We start from the raw sequence: 26,808 nt of genomic DNA on the forward strand, positions 1-26,808 counted from the left end.
TGTGATATATCACATAACATGGTCTTCTCCGGAGTATTTATTCCCATGCCCTCAGTATTATCGGTGGTTGTTATTGAAACATACTGTGTTTCTCTTGTGTGTTTCAGCTCGCAGAGTAATCCAGAGGATAACTACCAAACCAAAGATATCACAGCCAGCCAGCTGCAACAGTTGTGGTGTGACTGTGGGAGTGCAATACAGACCCAATAAAGACTTCTAAAAGCATCTATAGTACAATTTGTCTCACCAGATAGGTGCAGTGAAAGGTGTTGTTTTACAGCAGAGGTGTCGACTCATTCCATGGAGGGCCTAGTGCAAGGTTTCCCAAACCAGCAAGCGTTGATCATTTGAATCAGCTGTGTAGTGTTAGGGCAAAAACCAAAACGTGCACCCTTTGAGGTTCCAAGTATTGACTTTGGGAAACGCTGGCCTAGTGTCTGCTGGTGTCTGCTGGTTTTTGTTTTTAGGGGAGTTCCTTACTAAGGGAGAAGTGAAAACTCAGACACTCAGCCCTCTGTGGAATGAGTTGGACACATGTTTAACAGGATCAGCCATAGTAGTACAGTGCCTCTGCAGCGTATTACGGTTAAGTGCCTTTGCTCATGTGTACAGACAGATTTTTTTCTATCTTGTCGGCTCAGATATTCAAACCAGCGATCTTTCGGTTACTGGCCCAACGCTGTAACCGCTAGGCTACCTACCACCCACATTACTATCTGCAGTCAGTGTGGTACGTGGAGATGCAGTGAGTGATGGTAGTGATCAACGCATGGAATCGTAAGGAAATTAAAAGTAAATTACACCCAATGTTCTGTGGTCAGAGGAAAGAGGACGGCTGCCTGCTGCACACAGCCGACGTTCACCAGGACAAATATAAGCGCCCACCACACATTACCATTATCGGTGTCCCATCCGTAAAACCACTGTGACAAAATACACCAGGCACACACTCAAGAGAAAGTTGAGAATTTATTAGGATTATCATTGTATTAAATTCACAAACAAGACTTAAATTAAACATAAGATTAAGAAAACGGGTGTGAAATTGAATTTTAGGGGGATTGTTGTGGATTGAGTCAGGATTAGGAGTGGTGTGTGAGGGGGGGGGGGGGGGGTAAATCCAATGTACACTAAAACATCACCACCCCAATATCCAATGTCAAAGCAAAATATAAACATACAAAAATGATTTGATCATGTTTCAGAAAACATGATAAAGGTTTGCTGATCTAATTTCTCTAGGTATACACGCACCATATGCTTTTTATTATTCATCTCCAATGACAAACAAAGGAAACTAACTTGGCATGTATGCCAAAGAACAGTAACAATTCCATCAAATAATGTACCTGATGTAAGAAGGGTAGGAGACTAGGAATACAATCAAATTCAAATAATTAAGCACCAATTACCAACTAAAAATGTCAAGTCAGACTTTCCATTTTTTTTTGTATTGGACTTAATGTATATAGGCTGCTTCTGAAGTGTCTGAGTTCTTAGTGTGAAGCAAATCTGCACAAAACCAAATATACAGTATGTACAATGTTTCAACAGTACAAAATCTGGGTGGCTGTTAACGAGGGATAGTATAGAAATACAGTACTGCGTTTGATTTTCAAAGTTATATCTAGCAATTAAGACCAGATTTCTTTAAAGTAGGTTATCTACTCTGCACCAGATGCCAACCCCCCAAAAAAAAAACAACAGACAATATGCTATTCCACAGGCAATCACGACTCTTGGGGAGCGTGGAACATGCACAGAGTTCTCATGGCAACAGTTCTGTTCCAAACACTAGAAGACTGGACACACAGAATGACCTAAATGGTGCTGCACCGGTAGAACTCCTATGAACATTGCAGGCTCCTTCCATGATGTATATGAACACAAGTCATCCACATTAAGTAGTGGTGAAGTGTAGGTAGGTAAAGAAACCAAATGGCGCGAGAACACACATCGTAGGAAAGCCTGTGGTCATGTAGCAATACCAACTGTTAGGGAAAACCAGATTATGAACAGATTGTACGTTCACAAGAATGAATGTATGAAAGCAAAGAAAAACACTTGAACAGGATTACTTCCATTTCGACATACAACTTGTGAGTGATCCAATTGGTGCTTGCTGGGTTGAAAAATGAGGTAGCTCAATCATTGGTCAATTTCTTGGACTCGTTTTTTTTTGCTAAATGCTTACTCGGCATCCATTGCCTCGGCAACATCAGCACATTCTAGCCAGAGGAGCCATAGCAATATAACCACTCCCGTTTCCCTCTTCAGCCAATCACATTAGAGGTGACACCAAGCACAGAATCGTCACAAAGACATGAAGATTGTCGAAGTCTAAGCTCACGGTAAGATAAGAGCAGTCAAGAGTTAAGTGGACGATTAGAGAACAATCAAGTGATGCAGCACAGCGTGGCTGTTGGTTGAAGGATAAGAGGTTAAGGAACTTGTTGTGAGAACGGTCGGCGACAGAGAGTGGGATTAAATACTACAGCCTGCATAGTTTATTATTTTACCAAACCCCCTTTCACTTGATGCATACGAAGTCTGATACAAAATGAAAACATCGGCCATCAAAATAAACAAAACAATTTAAACAGTGCAATGTTTTCTTCCTTTTATCTACACTTTATTTAGAACTAAAAGCTATTCTCTTAACAAGATGAAAAACAAAAACAATGTCTGAAAAACAGAAAGGAAAATGTTTCCTTGTGTTGGGGTAAAGTCATGAAGGGGTTGGTGACTTCAGGTGAGTGGGGGGTCCCATCCAGCCCCATCTCATCCACCACAGGACCCCATAGAATGTAAACCATCAACAGATCCACAAGCTACCTGGACGGGCTGAGTAAAGCTACAAGTACCAGTCGACTAGATTCCCCTAAGAGAGAGAGCCCTACATACACATACAGATCAGAGACGAAGCCATTCATTCAAAAGACCACTGGACAAGACTGATGCCATCTCTGCATCCAGTCATGAGCAGCCCTCTTAGGCTCCCAGACATGGAGTCAACACTTCCCTTCTCTACTACTGCATCTCTAAGAGAGCCATGCGGGCTAGAGGAGACGCAGGGGGGACTAGTCTTCAGACACACTCTGGGCCTCCCCTCTTATAACAAGTCCCCCACAGTGAAAACAAACCATTTTCTGTGTTAGATGGATAGATAGACCCTATCTAATTTGTTGCATCGTACGTATAGATTTTTCAATATATTTATGTAATATATAAAAGGCTATTTGATTTCACCTAAAGCAAACCACCAACACAGGAGTATTTCAAGGTCCAAGAAATGTATCTCTCTACTGTAGGGTCTGGGATGGACAGACAAACAGGTACAGTCTCGCCCCTTCTCCTCCGAAGAGAATGGAGCGAGGAGCGAAGATGGCCAGGATTGTAGAATCCCCCCCCCCTTCAGTAACAGCCTCCTGGCCTAGTTACAGACAGCATAGCAACGAGTCTCTGTGTCCAGCCACAGTTACAGTCCTGCTCTAGCTTTCTGGCATGGTCATCACTCATGATAGGTGTCCATACCCCAGCAACCCCCTACCCCCTCCACCAGCCCAGCCACACCCAAACCCTCCTGTATGGGTTAATCCTCCAGCAGGTCCCTGTCCAGGTCCATGAAGGGCTCGTCTATGTAGCTGGCTATGGCACACAGAGAAGTCCTGTCTGAGCCCAGCAGCACTGACACTGTCTCCTTCCAGTAGTCAAAGGGGATGCAGGAGCTCTGAGGGAGAGAGGAAACAGGGGGTTAAGCCTTGTAAAACACACTTTTTACCCAAAGAGAATGGGATATTCGTGGTAAGTGGAGTAGCGCAAAATCGCAAAGTGAAACTTTCCCCGGTCTTAGGAAATACAAAATACTACCACGCACCTGCCCGGTACCCCAACAAAATGTGGTGGACACCGACCAATGAAAACAGAAGCACATTTACAGGACTTGAATATTGGCCTCCTCCCGCGTCTTCCGAGACGCACCCAGCTGCGTACCACTGAGCTAGTCTCTGACTAAATGGCCCCTCACTACACCTTGCAAGATTTGAATTTTAAGTTTAGTCAAAGGCTAGTTAAATGACAGGCCAGCCAGTCTTCGGTCTACAACTAGATCGGGTGAGCTCATAACAGGGACGCAAACCGGCGAGGGCCCAAAAAGGTGACAAACGTTACATATTTTCAGAGAATAACAAGTACATAATACATATTTGAAAAATCTCAATACTCTGGAAACATGTTTATGGCTGGCCTTGTTTAATTGATTACGTGGGTCGAATTTAATCCACATAAGTGTATAGTTCCATATCACAACGTGTCGCTGAACTCATGAGCGAAGAAGAGGGCCTGTATAGGCCTATTTGGCAAGCCAGCTGTGCAGGGCTGCATCTCACTGTAGTAGGCTGTGTTTTGGTTATTTGGATCTCCATTCAAATCACATTTTATTGATCACATGCACATATTTAGCAGATGTTATGGCGGGTGTAGCGAAATGCTTGTGTTCCTAGCTCCAACAGTGCAGTGGAGGAGTATCATTTGCCTTTTGTTTATTGCATTTGTTTACTGTTAATGTAACTAGCCTAAACATTGATAAAAGCATGACACAATCTATCTGATTTTGAATAACTTGGCTACTACTTCCAGCATTTATAAAGACAGCAGTGTTCATGGCTACATTCACAGGCTGTTGGTAATAGGTGACTTACCCTATTTATCTTGTTGCCTCTATTCATTACCAAAACAGCCTTGCTTTAGTGTGATAAGCAGCAGAGATGGGCTACAGATGTTGTGCCAACCTGTCACTTCAAAAATCACTCAATGGTCTCAAGAGTCTCGCCATTTTAACTTCATGGCTATTGTGGTGTAGCGTGATATAAGCAGAACTCAATATAAAATTCCAATGCAAGAACTCCCCCCCCCCCCCAAAGAATTGAAGAACCCCCCCAAAAATGTCAACCGCCCCCCTAGTCACTTTATCCTGGCGCCGGGTCTGGAGAGAAGCAGCTGAGCAGACTAATGGCTGGTTAGGGGATGTGACTGGCTGCTCACAGCTGTCACACGTGATATTATTGGATGAAGCTATCCGATTTGACATATATGGACATCACACTCTGAACTCTGATATTCTATTTTAGCTTGTCAGCATAGATGCAAAAGTAGTTCGCTAGCTAACGTTAATAACTGTGTGTGTGTAATAATTTGCGCTATTGAAACATAAGTACGGCTGTTGTGGTAATCGTATCACCGCCACCCCGGCGGTTACGAGTCACGAAGGCAGTCAAATTCCACGTGTCCGTTTAGTCACGGTAATTAGGGTTCTCCAAGCTCTGATGCTCATTAGTAGCCTACCACATTTCGTAACTGCCTGGTACTCTGCACTCCATTGTTCCTCTAATCACTCGGACATCAATGCAAATGTAATCGAAAATCTAATCAAACACTTCGTGAGAGCCCATGATCTCATGTTGCGCAACATTTCTATAGGCTACGCAATTGCGTGAGAAAACACAGTGATTGGCTCTATTAAAAATAGGAGCACCCCATCAGCTTTCTATAGGCTAGGTCTACTATATTTATTTCTTAACTTTCCTAATATTAAGCACATTGCTTCTCTTTACAACAGGAGTATAGCCTACCTGACTGGCATGAAAATAAACCACGGGGAAAAGTGTCCTCCATTCGCAATTTAAGTGCATAGATGTATAAACTTTTTTTGACAGGTGCATGATAAATGGTCCATTCTAAATCAAAACAAATTTCACACATATATTATTTTGTATATGTAAAGACATGATTAAATCAAGAACAGTCTGATGGGTGACAATACCAGCCTATCACATGTGAATTCTATATGATCACTTGTGAATAATGCCCAAAGCGTAAGGCAAGAAACAATGCTTTTTTTTGTGACTTTTTCAAATCATAGTTGCACACCTCATATAGCCTTGGTCATAGGCCTATATATGGTCTAATACGGTTTGTATCACAACTAAAGTTGCCAAATAACTTCTTAAAATGAAGCACATTAATCCTCTTTACAAGGTTTGTAAAGAGCCTAACTGGCGTGTGAGTTTCAAGTTTAGGGAAGATAATTTTCACCATAAAAATGCACCTTTACAATAAAAGCATGACATGCATAATCACATTTACAGTCACTTTTGATAATGGTGTTTTCCCGCTAATGGAACATTCACGCTTATAGCCTACTGCCATGTGCGCATTGCTGTGCTTATAATGTGAAGAAATACACTTTTAGGCTATCAGCATTTTAAGCTAAATGTTCTGATCTGTTGCATCAGCCTCATTGCATAAAAACAGTTATGGATTCTAGTGGTTGTATTAATTTGGAATCTATCGCATCCCACAACTGTCCCAGACTATGTTTGGAATATTTATTTCTCGCACAGAATAGGTAGACTTTTGTACTATGGGGATAGTAGATTGACATAGGATAGTGCCTTTGCTGTTAGTTAGGCCTACTCATCTGGTTGGATGACGAAATGTAAATGTGGACAGTTCTTCAATATTTTCAATATGCACCTTGGAATTGGATAAGAATGCACGCAGTTGCGTTCACTTGTAGCCTGCGAGGAAGACCTGATCATGTGATGGAGAGCCATGTGAGTGAGAGGTGCTTCAGCGCATGCAGCACTCAGGGAGAGGGGCATTATAAATGATTATACTTAGCCCAAGGGCACAACGGCCACAAAAGGCATGTATTCGAGGCATTATCAAGTGCTTGTCAAATTGTGAATGAGAGACTGATGTATTGTGTACAGTCCGTGCAAAAAACAAAGCAGAGCTCATGCCTTTCTAGCAACTTTTTTCAAATCATTAGTCGCATCATGCAGCCTTACAATGTATTAAAAATACAAACGTAAAGCCCAACATATGTAGAACAACTAAAGTTACATTAATAACTATAAATTAAGCATATAGGAGTACCTATTTCTTTGTTAAGGGCTCAACACAGAATAGCTGCATGTGTGCACTCCCTCAAATTGTTTGGTGAAAATATCCTTTCTATTTTATTCAGCTTTGTTCAATAGTATTCTTCATACTAGAAAAATAATGCCACGGAATTCAAAGAAAATCTTGTCTGCTAAATGAACTAGTGTAGCCCACAGCCATATGGCATAGCCAGATCAGGATAACTCAAGTATGCTATTCTGTTATTCTGAAATAAGACTACATTTTCTTCATATCATGTTTCTTTAGACATGTCTAAAATAAATAATGGATTTATTGTGAAGGTGTAAGATATATTACAAGGATTTATTATACTTTTTTAAAATGTAGATGTTCCAAAGGTCAGCATCAGTGGCTTGTAGGCTGTGTGTGGAAGCCAGGAGATGCTAAATGTGTTTATGTTAATTGACGGGCAATTACCGTGAGACCGGCAGTTATTTGCTTGGCAATCACTGGCTGACTAAATTTTGTGACTGCCACAGCCCTAAACATAAGCAAATTATAGTTGCATGTATCAAGTATAAGCGCAGCATTATTTCAAACACAGGTTGCTTACCTCAAGTTGCATTCCAAATTTCCCAGTCAGGAACAAAGTTTGTTGGGTGGAGTGGATGATGACTCAGCCGCCAGAGAAGGTAACGTTAGTGAGCACACAGTGGGAGAACCTCAATTGCATTCTCCTCGCTCCTCAAACCCCAATGGATGTGAAAGCCAGAGGTCCCTCCCCTCTGATCTTCTCCTCCAATGGGTTTTGCGAAGGAGGCGGGGAGAGAGGACGCGAGGAGTGTCCAATTGAGATTCTGTTCGCACCTCTCTTTTATAGCTCAATGGGTGACACTCTGCGTCTGCGCACTTTGTCAGACCCCCCCCAAACATACTTTCTTTTTACGGATCTACACAATTCATGTGAATGACCTATTTTTAGATCAAAACTGTGAATAATCGCCAAGAAGCGGCAAGTTTGCATCCCTGCATAATATCTTTTGAAGAAAATAAATCTGTTTTTCCCGTTTGGGACAGAGCAGGGCGAGGACACTCACGTTCTCCAGACAGGTGCTGTCCTTGTCCTTGTTGAGGTAGTGGCGCTGCCAGAAGCGCAGCAGGTTGTGGAAGTTGTTTAGCAGGCAGCCAGGGTATTTCTCTGCATACTCCTTCTCTCTCAATGTGTTGAGGTAGAAGGGAAGTTTACCCCGCCTCCTGGCCAGCATCAGGACCACCAGGCTGGTGTTCAGACAGCTCACATTCTCCTGGGCCAGGGGATGGGCAGGGCAGAGGGGGACATGTCAGCGCCAGATGTTGGGAGAACAACAACCTCAAACCCTAACAAACTGAGGACACATTCCTCTTATCCTGAAAGAGAGGTACAGAGGTGTGGGTTTGTCTGGTGATGGAGAGACCTGTGTGAGAGTCTGCACGTTGATGACATTGACCAGCCTGAAGAGGAAGGACAGCCTGTTCTCCACCCGGGCCATGTAGGACAGCAGACAGCATTCAGACAGCACCTCCACCACTGCAGGACCACAACCAGCAACAATTACATCAGGAACAGCACCATTACAATGCACTCAAAGCTTGAATTCATTCCAACATTGGCAGCTTGTGATCCTACTTGTGACCCTCTCTCATCGTTCCATTCACTTACTATGGGAATAGACAGTGCGGCTTACCTTTCACGTCCTCTGTCTGGCTCTCGAAGCGGTCGAGGGACAGGACGATGCAGCGCACCAGCATGTTGGAGTCCACCAGGGAACTGTTGATCTGGGTCATGAAGGTCTGGAACTGCAGCCGAGCCGAACAGAGGGATGGGGGACACAGCATTATAGAACATACACATCGCAAAAACTTGGGTACATTGAGATTACTTATATATGATTATAAGAATCTATATTGCATTATTTCATGTATTTTCTGGGACGATTGAAAGGACTGACAGGTTCCTCTCACATTGAGGGGGGGGGGATGCTGCTCGCTAAGGGTTTCACCTTGTCGTCTGTGCTGACATATTTGTTGAACCTCTTGAAGGCGTCGATGTTGAACTTCATGAGTTCCCCCAGCAGGTCAAAGTAGCTCTGCAGGACATCTCTGGATTTACAGCCACTGTCTATGATGCAGAACAAGATGTGTTCTAGCAGCCCCCTCTTCAGCAGAAACATCTGGTCCGCATAGGAGGTGGCTCCACGGAGGAAACTCTCCACTGCCCTGGCCTGCCAGAACCTAAAGGAGGAGTCGGGAGGCTCCCTCTTCATGACGGCGAGCAGACGTGTGAGGAGACCCTTCTTCCCATCGCACACTAGACTCCTGCAGGAGCACAAGGAGACAGGGTGAGTGCGTTCGTGTGTGAATCACTCACAACAGATTTAGGACACACAATATGGGATTGCATTTGAGGTTTCAGAGAACATGATGCCTCTTTTGCACTGTAGTGTGACGTATTGAGGGTGGAGTCAAAAAGGTGGAAGTAGATGATGGGACAACTCCAGGCTGTATCACATCCGGCCGTGATTGGGAGTCCCATAGGGCGGCGCACAATTGGCCCAGCGTCATCTGGGTTTGGGCGGGGTAGGCTGTCATTGTAAATAAGAATTTGTTCCTAACTGACTTGCCTAGTTAAATAAAGGTTCAATTTAGGATGCATACCTATCTGTATTGACTAAGGCCTCCACCTCCGGTATGTTGGCCTTCAGAGAAATGGCACTCAGCTCGTTCAGCTCATGACTGTTCAGAAGAAGGTACTTGTTCCTGAAATAAAGAAAATGTTTGTTAAATTCAAGTGAAACTAACGGGGAACTTTCAGTCAAACAGACTGTTTGAAGGTTACTCACTCGTGGTGGTCACTGAAGCTCTGGAGAAGCCTCAGAAACTGGATCTTGAAGGATATTTCCTGAGGGAAGGACAGAATCAGCGTGATTGATACTGCAAATGTTATAACACAGCAATGGTAATATGAACCCAGAGGAAGAATCCTAGAAAAAGCCACTGATCATGTCCAGGGACAGCTCAGTGAGAGACGAGTGCACTGCTTACCGGACTGCAGTCACAGTTCTCATTCTGGCCATGCACCACGTGATCGGACGAGGTGTACTTCCTCCAGATCAGCTTGTCAAACAGGTTGTTGAGACCTGGGATCAGACGGAACTCTGCTAACATCTTGTGTACCTGAGGAAGATGGATCAGGTGGTCAAATACACGCAAGAGCACAGGAGTGCCTACACCGGAGAGCCCGGCCCTGTACTAGGTGAGGCGTCTGCTTTGTCTCCCAGCCCCTCACCTGGTTCCTCTGACGGCCCATTAGCAGCACACAGAGCACGTAGAGCACCTCCACCTTGTACATGATCTCATGGACGATCTTCATGGACTGGGGCAGACGGTGCCTCAGAGGGCTGGTGGCCATCGAACTCTCATCTGATGACTCTGTGGAGGAGACACAACAGGATGTTAAAAAAAATATATAATAAATGAAAATGAGAAGAAATGTTTATGGATAAGTACAGAGGTACAAGGGTAGGTGACAACCGAGATGTCCAGGATATTTCTGTATAGTACAATAAATAAACATTTCACAGGCAGAATGGTGCATCTAATGTTAGACCTTTTGAGTGATTAACTGATGTTTAAGGCAGTGGTACAGAGCAGGAGGAGAGAGGCTGCTGACCTGTGCTGCTGTGCTCAGCCTCCTCCGTGGCCATCTGCATGAGGGCGTCCAGCACCAAGGCGTTGTCCAGCCACGTGTACCAGTCCTCCAGTTCCTGCAGGAAGTTAGACGCCCCGGTGGCCTCAGACACCTTCCTGGTGGCCAGCTTACACAGGCGCTCGATGAAGCCCGGGATGTTCAGGAGGGTAACTGGGAACAGGGAAGCAGGTTGGGCTCATTAACTGATCATGTAACGTTACTCTACAATAGGTTTAGGTTGAGCACCGACGACAAAACGTTTGGACAGAATAAGGGTATCGAATTTAAATGAGTACTACAAATGAACAGATGAATCAAACCAATACTTTAACAAGACCCTAAGAAAGGGTAATTGAGCTAAATAGTGAGAATAAAATCTCATTTCTCCAGTGTGTTCCCGTATCCCTGTCCTACCTTGATTGACCTCTGCACGTGAGGGGCTTGCGTTGCGTTTCTGCTGTGCATTCTTGGCCAGCAGGGTGTGTTTGTCATCATTTCTCACGTCGGGTTCTGAGATGGTGACAGAGAGGATGCGACAGAAGTTAGCCAGCTGCTGCTGGTCGAAGCTCTGGACCAGACCAGACAGGTTAGGAATCCCCTCCAACTGGATCATGTCCTGGGGCAGAGAGAAGACCAGGACCAAACAAATGGATCACCATCGGCATAACATGATCATGGACACCAAATCTCTACCTAGAGCAAACCCTCATACTCTGTGTGAACAATATTAGTATAAATGAAAATAATTTAACGATTTTGCCGTGAAGTTGCCCTGACCTTCTTGACGCCGAGAATATCCTCGATTAAAGTGGCAGTCTGTAGAAACGTCTTCTTGTTCGTCATCAAGGTGAAGAGAAACAGGACAAAGTCGTCTCTGGCTGCAAGGCTCTTTGTAACCCCTTCCGTCTGAGAAGATATGGGGAGAAATTTGACGATTAATTCATGTTTATAGAGGAAAAGGCAGACATGACGACTCCTTTTTTTTTTTGCGTATGAAGTGATGGTCTGCGGTGAGGGTACTTACACATATACAGCAGTTATAAAGAACACTGAGGCAGTCCTTGACCAAGTCATCATTCACTGCAGGGACAAGAGACACAGACATGAATAGCAATGGTCCCTTATGTCAAAAGTGCAGCCTTCAGAGAGGATTTATAGCAGACCTAAGTGCTACTGCTTACTTTGAGGTTTCTTCTTCTGCATAGTGAGTGTAGGCCTCATCAAGATCTCTACAAGCAGCTTCGAAGGGACGGGGGGAAAAAAAAGAATGCAGTGAACAAGCGTCACCTGATAATATCTCAGAAGGCACTGATACACTGCAGAATGAGGTGACATGGCTGATTCAAGACATTCAAACGGGTCGTTGATTACTTTCCATCACAGCACAGAACACACTAGTAACAAGAGCATAATAAACAGTATGTAAACATACATCTACTCCACCAAAGAGGTCAAAGGTGTATGTGTTGGGAAAGGTTGATTCTTGAGCATTCTTCCTGTCTTCTGTGACAAAAGACATCGCCTCCATGGAAAGTAGGGATGATAGTTCCTGTTAAAAATGATGGATAATTAGGCCTTAATCTTAGAGTAAACTATACACATTCAGTCAGCTCCTATAGCCTAGGAGCCTGCGCTTTGTTGATGTTGTGGTGTATATATTTTCTGCGTACCTTTAGTACACTGTGTGTGTGGGAGAGGTCACTGTTAGGATGGCTGCTCTCACGGAGCTTCTGCAGCAGCTCAGGGATGCCGTGCCATTTGGCCCTCTTATCTCTCTCCTGGAGCAGAGCCTCTGGGAGCTGGAACACAACGAATGAGTGGTGAATACAGGAAATATGCAAGAGCTTAGAAAATGTCTCCAGTATGTTCCCGTGTCACAAGACCACTGACAGTTGATCATTTTACCCTACGCTCCGCACACCCACACAACCTCAGACAGATGTAATAAAAGCCTAGGTCTTAGATGTTAGTGCAAAATAATCACATCCTCTCCAAATTCCAGTCGCAGAGACCATCTTCTGGCACCAGTTAAGTCAGAAGTCATTCCAAATCATGCCCAAATGAAATGCCTCACAAATGGAGCACATAACTTTCAGTTCTCATAACTCAATTATTACTGAAACTTTGAGAGGAATGTGGCTCAAACTGCCATTTGAGACTTTTTATTGGAATCGGTGGAGCAACACAGGCCTTTTCTATTCTTTACGGCAGGTTGGCAGTGAGTTAAGCAGGCCACATTTCACAAGAATGGAATGAGGCAAAGAAGTAAAAGCTTATCAGTGCTGCTGAGGTCTGAGGTTGCCTTGAAAAGTACACATAGGATTCCTTAGTTTCAATATCAGAGAATTTTGTCCCGTCCCCATTACATGTTCAGAAATGTTGCGCTTATGAGTTGACTTCATAGCTATTATTGGTATGGTTAGCAATACAACTTGGGTTGTTGTTTTATCCCCAAGCCATAAGACTGCTAAACAGTTAATCAAATGGCTACCCGGACAATTTGCATTGACCCCCTTTTTTACACTGCTGCTACTTGCTGTTTATTATCTATGCATAGTCACTTTACCCCTACCTTCATGTACATATTACCTAATTTACCTCAACTAACCTGTACCCCCGCACATTGACTCGGTACCGGTACCCCCGTATATAGTCTCGTTCTTGTTATTTTATTGTGTTATAATATTATTTTTTATTTTAAGCAAATATTTTCTTATTTATTTAAAAAATAATCTGCATTGTTGGTTAAGTGCTTGTATCTAAGCATTTCACGGTAAGGTCTACACCGGTTGTATTCGGTGCATTAGACAAATAACATTTGATTTGAAAGCAGAAATGCCAAGTTGAACATTATTGTGGAGATGGCAAAAGAGATATTGGGGGTAACAGATGTTACTGTTGAAATGATTGTTGACATGCTGAACAATCCTAAGGGTGGAGTGTTTCAGCATAATATAGATCAAGTTTAATGGGGTAGGGAAGGGTTTTTTGGGGAGGGTGTGGCAGAAGTTAGTAGGGATTTATTTGGTTTTGGATTTTATTTTCATGGTAGTACAGAATTAGGCAGATCATGATTGAGCGTACATTCCAGTACAGTAGGTGGTGGCATGCACTGTAAACTCTTGTTTGCGGACTGCCATGATCTCCATAGAAGAAGGGCAGGGAGTCAGAGGGTAATTCTAGGATAGACATCCTCAGCATAAACAAAGTAGCTCTTCATGTTAAATTTATAATTCAAGTGTGGCTCAGTTAGTAGAGCATGGTGTTTGCAACGCCAGGGTTGTGGGTTTGATTCCCACGGGGGACCAGTACGGGGAAAAAAAATGCATGAAATGTATGCATTCACTACTGTAAGTCGCTCTGGATAAGAGCGTCTGCTAAATGACTAAAATGTCATGTAAATGTTAAAATCACCACCATCTAGTCAACTGCAGCCATTTGTATACACACATGAATGAGTGTATAATGTATCACTTCCAGTGGTGTAAAAATACTTACTAAGTTGTTTTTTGGGGTATCTGTACTTTACCATTTATATTTTTGACAACTTTTACTCCACTACATTCCTAAAGAAAATGATGTACTATTTACTCCTTACATTTTCCCTGACACCCAAAAGTACTCCTTACATTTTGAATGCTTAGCAGGACAGGCCAATTGTCTAAATTCACGCACTTATCAAGAGAACATCCCTGGTCATCCCTACAGCCTCTGATCTGGCAGACTCACTAAACACATGCTTCGTTTGTAAATTGTGTCAGTGTTGAACTGTGTCCCTGGCTATCCATAAATAATAAAAAAACAAGAAAATCGTGTCGTCTGGTTTACTTAATATAAGACATTTTAAATGATTTATACTTTTACTTTTGATACTTAAGTACATTTAAAACCCAAATACTTTTCGATTTTTACTCAAGTAGTATTTTACTGGGTGACTTTTATTTGAGTAATTTTCTTTTAAGGCATCTTTACTTTTACTGAAGTATAAAAAAAATGGGGTACTTTTTCCACCACTGACCATTTCCACAAGATTATGAAAGATAAAAGTTGTTGCCCTTGTAAGGTTTATTTATCTGGCTAGTAATGGGAGGCTCACATGAGCAAAAACAGGTAGGTAGTTCGGTAAAATACCTGTTAGCAGCATAATGACTGAGCCCAGTCACAGATGGGCGGCACCCATCAATGGAAACTAAAGTAGCTGGGGGCTGGTGTCGTTAACGTTACGTAATCACGCGTGTTGTTCCAACTTATTTCGCGTTTGTTTCTATCTAGCAGATGAAAAACATCCTGTCAAAATACAATGTCTTATTTGCTCCCAATTCGCTGATCAAACCTAAAACCAAGCTAGTTAGCAAGTTAACATTAGCTAACTGATAGCCAAACTAAGCTGCAAGCGAGCTAGCAGCAGTGGCGCACTCATTCCGTTTCGCAAAGTCATCAAATGTTAGGTAGTTCGCTAATATAACAACATTGAGTGATACAACTAATTACAGATACCAATGGTATGTAACGTCATGGATGGGAACAGACAAACATACGATACTACCAAAGATAGCTAGTTACTTACGTTAGCTACAGCAAAAAAAAGGTTAGCGTGTATATACTTAGCAACATTTTTATCTTAAATCAACAAAAGAGCTAAGAAGTGCAGGCTACATGAAGGTTGTCGACTGTCATTTTATTGTAAGTAGCTAATTTGCGGGTGTAATCTGACTGTCATATAGCGAAATTATCACATTTTGTAGCATAGGCAGCTAATGTTAGCCAACTAACCAGCAAGTCTGATAAACAGATAGCTAGCTTCCCTATATATGCTAACGTTAGCTAGCTCTCAGCAGGGTTACAAACGCAATCCCAGCCAGTCGTTCTCCTCCTTTTCAGATACCTTCATTACCAAGACATCGCACAAGTTGTCTTACCTGTGTCCCTCTGCTGAAACCCTGGCCTGCAATCTGACTGTGTGTGATCTTTGCAATGATATTGCGACTGCTTCGTTTTCCTCCAGTCCAAGGGGACTCGGACCCCAGAAGCGTCGCCATTATTTCTTTTTCCTGAACAGTTCTAAGCAGGAAGTTCTGTGGATTTAGCGAGCTATGGTTGATACAAAAATATTCCCATGTATCTAGCGGTATCTAGTGGTAGGATTTGAAAATGGTTTTGACATAAGACGCTTTCTCTTTGTGGCCCAGATGTGAGAGAACTACAGCATCCATTGTCTTGTATGTTTTGATGATCTTGTTTTTATAATTAAGAGACCAATGAAACAAAACAGTCACTCAGAACTGTATTTATTTATTACTCATTCTCACCCGCAGCCACATTCTGGTAAAAACGTCTGAGTTAGTTTCAAGTTATATGGGAATGTGTGAAATGTACTCCTCAGCCTTAAGTGTCTCCATTTGCGCCTTTCGCGTGGCGTCGAGTGGAAAGATGCTTCAGGAGGGTGGTCACGTGTCCTAGGAAGGCAGAAGTCCCGAGTTCGCGCCAGGTATGGGAGGAATTGATTCTTGTTATGCAAGCAGCGTGACATCCTTTACTCATACATGGCATTTCATTCGTACAAACAGATTGCATATGAAACTAAAAATGGGTTCTACCTTTAGTCCAGATACAACATTATTGTATTTCAGTGATCTTCCTTCTTTGGTTTAAAATAGACCAATGCATAGGTGTTTCTGTGTGGAGAAGCAGTATGAAACTTTCCATGAGCTAAAAGGAAGTGCTCCTCCTCACATCATAAGACCTCTTGAGTTCCATCCAATGTATATAAACCCTGGATTGCTGATACTATGTATTAGCCAATAAGAGCCTTTAAGGCCACTGGTCGGCCATATTGTCACTCCCCAGAAGGAGCAGTTTCCCAAACTCGGTCTTGCACTTGAGAACAAGAACCAGTAGCATTAGAAGTGCCAAGTAACACGGCTCCTTGTGGCTACCTGAACCCAAACCCACATTTTACCATCAAGACATGAATTGTGCATGTAGTTTTCATTTTTTCATTGTGGTTGTAAATGGTAGGCTTACTTCTTTTTAGCTTCCTCTATGCTTTTGTTTAGGTCACCCTTTCTGGCCTAGTACCGTTGGGCCGGGGCAGCGGCAGACCAGACAGTATTATGTATTATTATTTTACTCTCAGTCTTCCCTCTCATCAGGTATCCCAGTGTTTGCCACAGTCCTGTCAGCTGGCCTCTGTCATGTAGAGGTATGAGCTCATGGCCTCCCTCAGCCCCTTGCTCACCAGAGAGTCCGCTGAATCCACTCTGCCCTTACTGAAGATCATTGAACTGGGAAGACAGAGGCAAGCACAGGGAATGTGATATACCTACCACCAGTATATGCATCATCTTACAATGTGAATTACAATGCAGTTAATTGCATAGCTATAGCATGACACATCATATCATATTGACAAATAGTCAAATAAGTAGTGTGTAGATCACTTGGGACACAAAGTATGGTAGATGGAGGATTTAAGAATGTGCCCCACCTGTCTACGTCCTTCCAGTTGAGGGTGGGCCTCCTGATAGCTTTGGGGTACGGTCTGGTCATAGTAGTATTGTTTGAGCCTTGGATGATGCAAGGCTCCCTCAGTAAACAGCACAACCCATCTGCTGACTCTGTGGATAAACATGTTTCCAAATATTTAGAACATTCTCTACCCAAACAACTTATTACAGTAGTACCATACAGCCCACCCTCTTTGCATACCAGAGTAAGAACTGTGCTGTAATAATAATGCATTTGAGCCCGTCGATGGGCTTGTACCCACCAGAGTAGTGTTCCACCAATTGGCCCAGGGTGTAGAAGGTGAGGCTGGGGGAGATGTAGAACCAGCCGTTTTGGAGGCGACGGATGCGGTAGTGTTTCACTGTGCCCATGTACGAGGAGTCGGTCCTCCTAAGGACCGAGAGCGAGTAGGTGTCTGTGACCAGAAATAACACAAGACTCTTGTCACGCTACAACAATGAAACATCGCACAAGTCCTAGGCTTTTTTTTAAACTTGACATAACATTAAGTAAAATGAATTTAATTAAACGAGCACTAAGCCATGAACATGGTCTCACCTGTGTTTGTCTGACTCTGTCGTATCAGAAAAGCCCCTGTGTAATTGTGTGGCATCAGCAGCAGCTCCTCTGCATTTAACCTGCTGATGCCGTTATACTGCCACCTGATTAAAGATGGAGGAGAAATATAAAATATTCACTGTCAGAAGACAAAGATAGTACATTATATTTTTCACTCCTCTCCACCCTGCTGGGAAACTCCACTGGAACTACTGGTGCCATCATCCCCCACTGGGGGAGGAGTGACATAATTAGGACATTGATGATGTCATTCAGAGCGAGAGAACATCTACACTATTGCTCTTTCAAATTGATGCATTCCGATTCCCACCCTCTAATGACATTCACTGATGTGTAAACAGCTGTGACAGTCAGAAGTAAAACTTGAGAATAAGTAGTAGGTATCTTACCTGTTTATTACTCTGGCAGTGTAGTGGCTGGGGATGTAACTCTCATTGCCTGTTGTTGTGGATCGCACCATCCAAAAATCCCCATCACTGCAAATAAAGGGGTCAGTCAGTGCATTCAACCAAACTATCACAAACTACCACATACAGTAGGGTCAGAAATGATTGACGCCATTGATAAAGATGAGCAAAAACGACTGTATAAAATAAATAAATACTGAGCTATATTGTATACTCCAAAAAGTTGGGAAATTATATTATTTTATACAATAAAATTGCTCAAAGAAATAGATTTTGTTCAACAAGTAATACATTATTTTCTCAAAAAGGTAGGGTTACAAATTATTGACACCCCTGTTTTTAATACCTTTCGAGGATAACGGCCTTGGGAGGATAACAGTACTGAGACTTTTTCTAAAATATTTTATGAACAGGAGAACACATTGGGAGCAATTTTAGACCATTCCTCCATACAGAATCTTTCCAGATTCTTGATATCCTTAATCTGCGCTTATGGAATGCCCTCTTCAATTCAAATCTCTTCAATTCAAACCACAGGTTTTCAATGGGTTTCAAGTCCAGAGACTGAGATGGCCATTGCAAAATGTTGATTTTGTGACCAATTAACAAATTCTTTGTGGATTTTCATATATTGTTGGGGCTATTGTTTTGCTGGAAGATACACTTGCAGTATCAGCCTCCTGGTAGATGCAACCAGGTTTTGGGCTAAAATGTACTGGGTAAAGTTCATTGACCTTAACAAGGGCCCCAGGACCAGTGGAAGTAAAATAGCCCCATAACATTAAAGATCCACCACCATATTTTACAGTAGGTACGGGGTTATTTTCTGCTTATGCATTCTCATTTCGACACAAACAAACCACCACTCTGAGCAATTGTATTATTCTAAAAATAATCTAATTTCAATTCTTTGTTGCATAAAATATGAATCTTTATTTGATACAGTCATTTTTACTCATCTTTATCAAGGGTGTCAATAATTTCAGACACCTCTGTATATGTACAGCTCCATGCATGTATGCCACTTACTCTGATAACACAGTGAGCCTCTCCCCCATGCGGATGCTGGATTCCAAGGGATCTTGGGAGGGGAAGTCATAAAGGGACACCACCATGGGCCTGTTATTGTCTAAAAAGGAAGAATGGTTTTAATAGTTGCAATCAGCATTCACGCTGGCTGGTTGATGATTTCAGATTAGGTTAACAAATTCAAGAATTCAGAAGACCTATGGAGGAAGCTGGGCGTTTAATATTACCTGACATTGCAGGTTCAGTTGGATTCTCAAGGGTTGGCATATTGGATCGAACTTTGACGGTGCAATTCCCCATGACCAGCTGTTCTCTAGCTACAGTATATGTCTGTATGGCTCTATAGGCTGAGACAGAAAGAAGTGTATTGTCATTTATCTTCTCTTGTCATATGGCCAACTAAAACAAGATGACACATGAAGAGAAATAACCACAACTAGAAACCATAATTTCCTCAACCTGAAGTTTCCATTAAAAAAAATATATGACAAGCCTTGCACATGTACCCATGTATATTCATTACTATCTAAACATTAACTCTGAAGAAATAAAAGAGTTGGGTGCACTTTACGATACACAGGCCTTAGAACAGTATACTTACCAGTGGAATAACTTGTAATTAGTGTAAATGCAATACAAGGTGCTTCCATAGTATGTTAGTGGGTTATAAAGTAAAACTGAAAACGTGCTCACCTTATTGAAAGAGAATACGTCTCACTCTTCTGCTCTGTTGCTCAGGAGACTACTCAATTTACGCAGATGTGGCCAAGGGGTAGATAGAAACAAGACAGAGGCTCACTGGATGAGGCCAGGTTTTTATGTCTCTAGTAGCTTCCTGTGACGCCAAAGGCTCTGACATCCTCCTGACTCAAAGCAATGTGTGGGTGTGTGTATGGAGGGTTGACATGTTATACGTCAATAACATTTTATTTCTGCATAGCTGCACAAAAAACACAAGATCAATATTCTGCTTAAAATTACAAACTACTTTTTTTCCCAGGATTATAGCAATCAGCATGTATTTAGTATAGGCCTACTAAATACAGTGCCTTCGGAAAGTATTCAGAACCCATGACCTTTTCCACATTAGGCTAGGTTACAGCCTTATTCTTAATTATTTTTTTTTTTTTTAATCCATCATCAATCTACACACAATACCCCATGATGACAAAGCAAAAACAGGTTTTTAGACAATTGCAAACCACGTGTAACCACGCCAGCCCAGGACATACACATCCGGCTTCTTCACCTGCGGGATCGTCTGAGACCAGCCAGCCGATGAAACTGAGGAGTATTTCTGTCCATAATAAAGCTCTTTTTGTGGGGAAAAACTCATTCTGATTGGCTGGGCCTGGCTCCCAAGTGGGCCCCTGCCCAGTCATGTGAAATCCATAGATTAGGGCCTAATGAATTTATTTCAATTGACTGATATCCTTATATGAACTGTAACTCAGTAAAATCGTTGAAATTGTTGCGTTTATATTTTTGTTCAGTATAAATGACATATTTCTGTATTTAATTTTCAATACATTTGCGAAATGTTTCACTTTGTCATTACAGAATATTGTGTGTGGATTGGTGAGAAAAATAAATACATTTAATCCATTTTAAATTCAGGCTGTACCACAACAAAATGTGGAATAAATCAAATGGAAATTAATACTTTCCATATAGACTGTTGGACATCAGATAGGAGAGGATCTGACTCAAGAAGGATGACAATCTATTTTGCCTTGACCTATACCCAACTGATTAAGACCTGATGCACTCAGCTGGAACATCTCGGTGAGATGCAGAAATGAGATGTACTATGCACTCAGTGGTTAGCTGAAATGAAAAAGCAAACTTCAGAGAACCTTATCTGAGCTAGGGCATAGCTGACCGTTCTACTTTATTTTTAGAGCAAGCTAAAAATAGCCTGCACTCACCGTTTACATGCAGTTTGAGGTCAACCGATGTAAGAGTGAGCGGAAAAAGCTCACGTATGTGGTTGGAAACTATTGACCATACTCCTTTAAGTCTTCTGCCAAGACAAAGCTGAAAGGTGACAACTATTTTGGTCTGAAATACAGAACATTGATTATTTTCCTCAACCCTTTGCAACTATTAGATTTGCTGGCATGTTTGGTTGTGTGCGCAGTGGAAACACTTGAAGATATGACCACAAACCAAGGGCCCATTTTACATCTTCTAGCTTTATTTAGTAGTTTAGTAGTATAAATGAGTTGAATTGGCGGACCGTGATAAGCACCACTGCGCCCTGCAGTGAAGACTGAACACATTTCCACATTATAACAGGCTTGTTAAGTTGTTATTCATCGTGAATGTCTACTCAAGCAATGAGTGAACAGACTATAAAAACAAAAATGTAAAACAGAAAAAGACGCCATCAATTACAAAATAAACATTTTTAAAACACAGATGAAAGGAGAAGTGATTGAATCTAGACAATCACATTGGCCCACGGTTCTTTCCCATTGAACTTCTTTATACTTTTGCATATTCCTAAAAAGCAAGTATAATGTTCTAGAACAACCAAAACACAGTGCATTCATTCTGTCATTTGGGCCAGTATAACCTGCCAATTGGAAAACAGCACAATGCAGAGAAATGTACAGGGAGTCATGAATCTTGTGTTTGCACCCAGCTTGAGTGATCATTCTACAGTGTGAATGGAGTGACTCGGCAGAGCAGAGCAGTGCAGCAAGGTACAGTACAGGAAAACACACATCTACACTATGCCACACAATCAAAGGAGGTGTGTGTTCACAGTTCACAACATAACAAAATATGTGTCTAAATATGTGCAATGAATGAAGGTTTTAAGTGTCAATGTGTTCTAGAACATAGTATAAGAGAAGGAAGAGGAATGTGTGTTTGGACTACAGGGGATGTGAGAGATGGGACTCTTCAACCCCTCCTGTGCTGAGGAACCAATCCTATAAAAATAAATAAAAGATGTGAAAGGCAACAATCGGAACAAAGGAGGGACGTACAGTAATTGAAACCGGGATAATAAGTCTCCAGATTACCTTGCACAAGACACATGCATACATATGAAATGATGAGAAACAGTTGGGTGGGGGATCGTCCCATCTAGACCCTTGGAGTATACAGTAGATCTGATTAATCCTTTATTTTGTCCCCTCAGCTTGTGGCTCGAAGTTTGACATGTATACAGTTTTATATTTAATCTTCATTTGTATATATTCTCATATTTATCACACAATTCATCACAGAACACCCTGGCATTGAGTAGCTTCGGAGCAGGGTAGGAGAGAGAGAGACTGGGAGACATAAGTTACTGGAGGAAGAGAGGGCCACCGGTGAGGGCTGCTACCCTATGTGGAGTGAGGGAGAGATGGGAAGATTTAGCAGGAGACCTCCATGGTCTGGGCCCCAGGCTGGTTGTCCAGGCCCCCAGTGGTGTTGGCTCTTTCCAGCAGGCTGTTGAGGTTGCGGCTGCGGATGCTGTCCATGGAGGTGATGCTGGAGGAGGAGGTGGTGCGGGATCGGACCAGACGACTCATTCCAGCCGCGGGCACTACGACACGACACAGGAGTGTTAACATTCCAGTCACAATGCAGAGCACTTCATGCGATGCAGGAAGCATGATGATGTGTTCCCTCTGTTAGGGAATCACATCAAGAAATCATACAAATACTGCAGACATTCACCATGCAGACAAATCTGAGGAAATAAAGGGACCAATAAAATGTAAAGACTTCAGCACCACACACAACTACACTATGGAAACCAAAGACGCTGACAAGCATGTCTTGTAAAAAAGGCAATACAATAATAGCATAAAGCACTGAAAGAAATTGATAAAGGTAAAATGAAGCAAAACTAGCACCTTGTGCAACAATAGAAAAAAATCGAACATAAGTTTCATGCTTAAAGGAGCCACATAACCACCTAAACAAATGTCAAAGTATGCAGACAGTTCTCCACTTAATTGAACAATGCAGATGACCGAAAATACCAATAATATGATGTTAAATGGACTTTCTGAGCATACATTGACATTCATGTAATATGTGTTAGGTTGAATAGAGGCTGGTATTTGGCCAACTGGTCTAAAACTGCTACTGCTTTAAAACCTGGTACCTGATTCGTTGCTCAGGTGACTGAGAAGAATGTAGGGAACTGTTAGCATTGACGGAGGGAGGAAAGGATTGATAAAAGAAGAAAGGAGAACATATTGGATGGGAGTAAGGTTTATGAAGGTTGAGGTAATGAATAGAAGTCATTTTGAAGGAAAAGACAACTGCTGTATACCAGAGAGACAACCCCCCCCCCAAAAAACCCCGATGTGTTCTTCCTGTCTGATTCTGGGGTATTTTAGCCAATACTCAACGGGCCGTTACAGCAAAACAACACCAACACTGTGACGAGAGTGTACCCTCATACATCTGTCAACGTGGTTACAGGGTGGTTACAGGGTGCTGCACTGGGATGCGTTAATGGCATAGAGTCCATACCCTATCTAAACATTTTTTAAAAAAGGCTTTATTTCATAATGGGAAGAATCATTTTCATTCGGCCACACTTCATAAACGGAGGATATTCTTGCAACCTCTCCAACAAAGTTGCTGTAATTTTAATGGTTTGACGTAGCTAGTTACATCAACAACTGTGCCAACTGATCTGTCTTTTTAATACAAGCCTAAAATGTGATACCATTTCTTTCAATGTGTGTAGGGTGATTTTAGCTATTTTACTACTTAGTTTTAGGATTATTGAGATTACTTATGAATTTATATTTGATATGATGTGCTTATTTCTGTGCATCTATGTCTCTGCAACGCTCTCGCTGCCGAAGAAAACAGACTTGAAACGTAAAACTACGCTGCTTCAAGCTAACCTCGCTTCGCTGACATGCTGCTTTTGCGTGCAGTATAACAGATCTCATAGATCACTATGAGAAGAGGCTTTAATCAACTCTAATCTGGCAGTGAAATGTCCTAATCTAATTAATCAATCAATCAAATGTTTTTATAAAGCCCTTTTACGTCAGCAGATGTCACAAAGTGCTGTACAGAAACCCAGTCTAAAACCCCAAACAGCAAGCAATGCAGATGTAGAAGCACAATGGCTAGGAAAAACTCCCTAGAAAAGCAGGAACCTAGGAATAAACCTAGAGAGGAACCAGGCTATGAGGGGTGGCCAGTCCTCTTCTGGCTGTGCCTCTGCAGGGAGAGACTTTGTGCTGCGTGGCCTTTACCTCCACTCTACAATTCTCCTCTCACACAGTGACACCTGGGGCTGCATGCAACACTCCCACTGCGGAGGACTGGGGGAGGAAACAGAAGAGCCTAGTACCATAGAAATGCTGTGCTGGTGAAAGGTGAGAGGTGAGAGGTGAAAACAGAGAAGCCTTTGCTTTGGGTCACAGGAAGAGCTGCATCTTAAACAATTTGGTTAGAAAACAAAAACACACAAGGCAAGAGAGTCTCTCCCACGCAGAATTGAACAGGAAGTCAATTGATGTTCAGAACATCTTCGCTGCTCGTCATTCATGCTACAAGCACTGTTTCTCACCTACTAAGAACTGAGGCTAGTCAACACTGCAAAGATGAAAGAGGAAATGGCGTTAGCTGTGAGGCGTGAGGAGCGGCCTCCTCCGTGACCAGTGTGACAAAAAGAGGGTCCTTTCAGACACGACTGGCTGCACTCCAAACCCAGGAGGGGGTCTGTCAAAGGCTCATGGGAAACCGTGATGAAAACAATACTCATTTGAGCAACAGTTGTTATTTTGCTCACGTCAACAGGAAATACATTGAGAACACATATGTTAACCACAAAGACGTACGACAGCTTGTTAGTGGATAATCAATACTCAAGAGTCAAATTCCAAGGTAGCAAACAGTTACCGGTGGCCAGAGACATCATTTCTTTTTTAAGTATGCTAGTGGTTAAGGAGTGGTTAATGAAAACACATTTACAAAGAAAAGTAAGAGTTGTGTACTTACTATAACCCATACCCTGAACAAAGTACTTGAAGGCCTCTGCTAGTTTCCCAGGCTGTTGAGGAGACGACAGTAAGTTAGTTATCAATTTAAATAAAAAAATGACATAAAAAACACACAAGGATATAATAACAGCATTTCAGAAGCTCAAACCTCACCTGCACAACCTGAGGCAAGCCTCCACAATCAGCCATCTACAGAGAGAGAGAGAGAGGACTTTTGAGTCACTACACATGCAATAGCTTAGCATCAAATATTTATACATGACACACACAGGATGTCCTGTTTCACCTCACCTTAAACAGTGTAGTCTTGGTTGGATTTAACCTGGAATTACACTCCACCTGAAACAAGGTTAAAGAGAGTTAGTGGACAAAAAGTTCAATCACATAAAGGAACTGATTTTCAACATTTAGTTCCAACATCCTACTATATATACACACACAAGCATGTAGAAGCGCACGATCCATAGTCACAAGCTAAACAACAACCACCTTAACTAACTCACCACTGCCTCCACTGCAGGAGATGTGTCTCCAACCACCAACAGAGAAGGGCACCTGGAGGGGAAGAGAGGAGTTTCCATAAGCACTGTGAGTTACAACCGGTCCGCTTGAGCATACTGCTGAAAACACGTCAAAACCAGTTCAAACTTTCAAACTCACGTCAGTGTGTTCACTGTGTCCTCATTCAGACCAATGACTGGCCTCTCGATTTCCAGATCCCGACGACTGTCGTTGAAAAAAAAGAGAGAAAAAAGGTTAGAGCCACATTTAGTCAGTCAGTAGTAGAGTCAGCGAGTACCTTGGGCAGGAGTGGATCCCTGCCCCCTCTCCACTCCTGCCTAGCGTACCCGTTGTAGGAGGCACAGAAGAGGGCCAGGTTGTCCTGGTTGATGTCCTGGGCGATGTGAAGGCGGTAGGTCTGGATCAGCTCTTGGTTGTCTGTTAGCTCATCCTGGAGGAACACACAAGGCATCAGTACGGCTGTGTGTGTGGATGGTATCATGACGTCACCTTCGATCACTTTTATGTAAAAATGTTTCAAACCAGGTTCGTTTTTTTGTACATTATCAAAGGTGAATGGAACTCAAAGATGGGCAGACGCCAACCCATCATACTCACAGTGCTGAAGTGGTGAGCCATCACTGTGTCCACGATGTTACTGGTCCATCCAGAGAGCTGAAGAGATTAAAAAACAGGACACGGTCTATGTAATACATAGCTAGGACTGTGGCAGTCAAGACATTTTGTCAGACGGTTATTGTCATGCAAAAAAGTCTGCCGGGCTCACGGTAATTAACCGTTAATTAACATATACATTTAGCATCTCCAGTCCTCCACACATACAAGCAGCATAAAAGCCACTGATGCACGCCTTTGACATCTACATTTAAACAAAGTCTAATAAATCTATTTCATATACACCATCACAATCAATATATTATTTATTTTGGTCAGGTCTAAAAAAACATTATGATATGAAGAACATTTATTTTCAGAAGAACTGAATATGAGTTGGCCTAATGTAGACCTAACACAGGGCCACCAACCCGGCCCGCTCCCAAGGACTGTGGGCTCTCGTTTTCTGTGGCCGACATGAGTAAGACATTTAAGCGCGTTAACCCTTGCAAGGCTGCCGGCCCAGATGACATCCCTAGCCGTGTCTTCAGCGCTTGCG

General features: G+C 42.5%; 3 protein-coding genes and 1 pseudogene across 5 annotated transcripts in view; 1 reads left to right on the forward strand and 3 right to left on the reverse strand.

Moving 5' to 3' along the window:
• LOC106582783 (myosin-7B-like) overlaps positions 1–1,125 on the forward strand; it is a 29,156-nt pseudogene extending 28,031 nt beyond the window's left edge.
• Positions 951–15,759, reverse strand: trpc4apa (transient receptor potential cation channel, subfamily C, member 4 associated protein a). Its single transcript, XM_014166487.2, has 17 exons — positions 15,553–15,759; positions 12,304–12,432; positions 12,066–12,182; positions 11,815–11,872; positions 11,658–11,713; positions 11,411–11,539; positions 11,048–11,249; positions 10,616–10,804; positions 10,232–10,374; positions 9,988–10,119; positions 9,786–9,844; positions 9,601–9,702; positions 8,946–9,261; positions 8,631–8,742; positions 8,361–8,473; positions 8,004–8,210; positions 951–3,730 (listed from the first exon to the last, which is right to left on the reverse strand). Exons 1-17 carry the CDS (start codon positions 15,670–15,672, stop codon positions 3,593–3,595), a joined length of 2,322 nt encoding a protein of 773 aa, XP_014021962.1. The 5' UTR covers positions 15,673–15,759; the 3' UTR covers positions 951–3,592.
• Positions 15,760–15,904: 145 nt separating this feature from the next.
• On the reverse strand, positions 15,905–20,275 carry LOC106582897 (src-like-adapter 2). Its single transcript, XM_014166488.2, has 8 exons — positions 19,849–20,275; positions 19,383–19,502; positions 19,156–19,255; positions 18,109–18,195; positions 17,699–17,802; positions 17,403–17,555; positions 17,121–17,250; positions 15,905–16,917 (listed from the first exon to the last, which is right to left on the reverse strand). The coding sequence occupies exons 2-8, from the start codon at positions 19,453–19,455 to the stop codon at positions 16,812–16,814; spliced, it is 753 nt and encodes a 250-aa protein (XP_014021963.1). The 5' UTR covers positions 19,456–19,502; positions 19,849–20,275; the 3' UTR covers positions 15,905–16,811.
• A 1,056-nt stretch (positions 20,276–21,331) lies between these two features.
• The window catches only part of LOC106582898 (protein NDRG3), a 68,656-nt gene continuing 63,179 nt past the window's right edge, over positions 21,332–26,808 (reverse strand). For 2 of the 3 annotated variants that reach the window (XM_014166489.2, XM_014166491.2), the window contains 9 exons: positions 26,253–26,309; positions 25,982–26,085; positions 25,794–25,859; positions 25,637–25,688; positions 25,425–25,472; positions 25,287–25,322; positions 25,132–25,183; positions 23,267–23,305; positions 21,332–22,699 (listed from right to left, as the gene is read on the reverse strand). In XM_014166489.2, the coding sequence (XP_014021964.1) occupies positions 22,527–22,699; positions 23,267–23,305; positions 25,132–25,183; positions 25,287–25,322; positions 25,425–25,472; positions 25,637–25,688; positions 25,794–25,859; positions 25,982–26,085; positions 26,253–26,309 (627 nt within the window). In that variant the 3' untranslated portion in view covers positions 21,332–22,526. The remainder of the gene's footprint in view (positions 22,700–23,266; positions 23,306–25,131; positions 25,184–25,286; positions 25,323–25,424; positions 25,473–25,636; positions 25,689–25,793; positions 25,860–25,981; positions 26,086–26,252; positions 26,310–26,808) is intronic. The other variant, XM_014166490.2, reaches the window with a different exon arrangement.

Source organism: Salmo salar, chromosome ssa22 (genome assembly GCF_905237065.1).
Source record: "Salmo salar chromosome ssa22, Ssal_v3.1, whole genome shotgun sequence".
NCBI classification, from domain to species: Eukaryota; Metazoa; Chordata; class Actinopteri; order Salmoniformes; family Salmonidae; genus Salmo; species Salmo salar.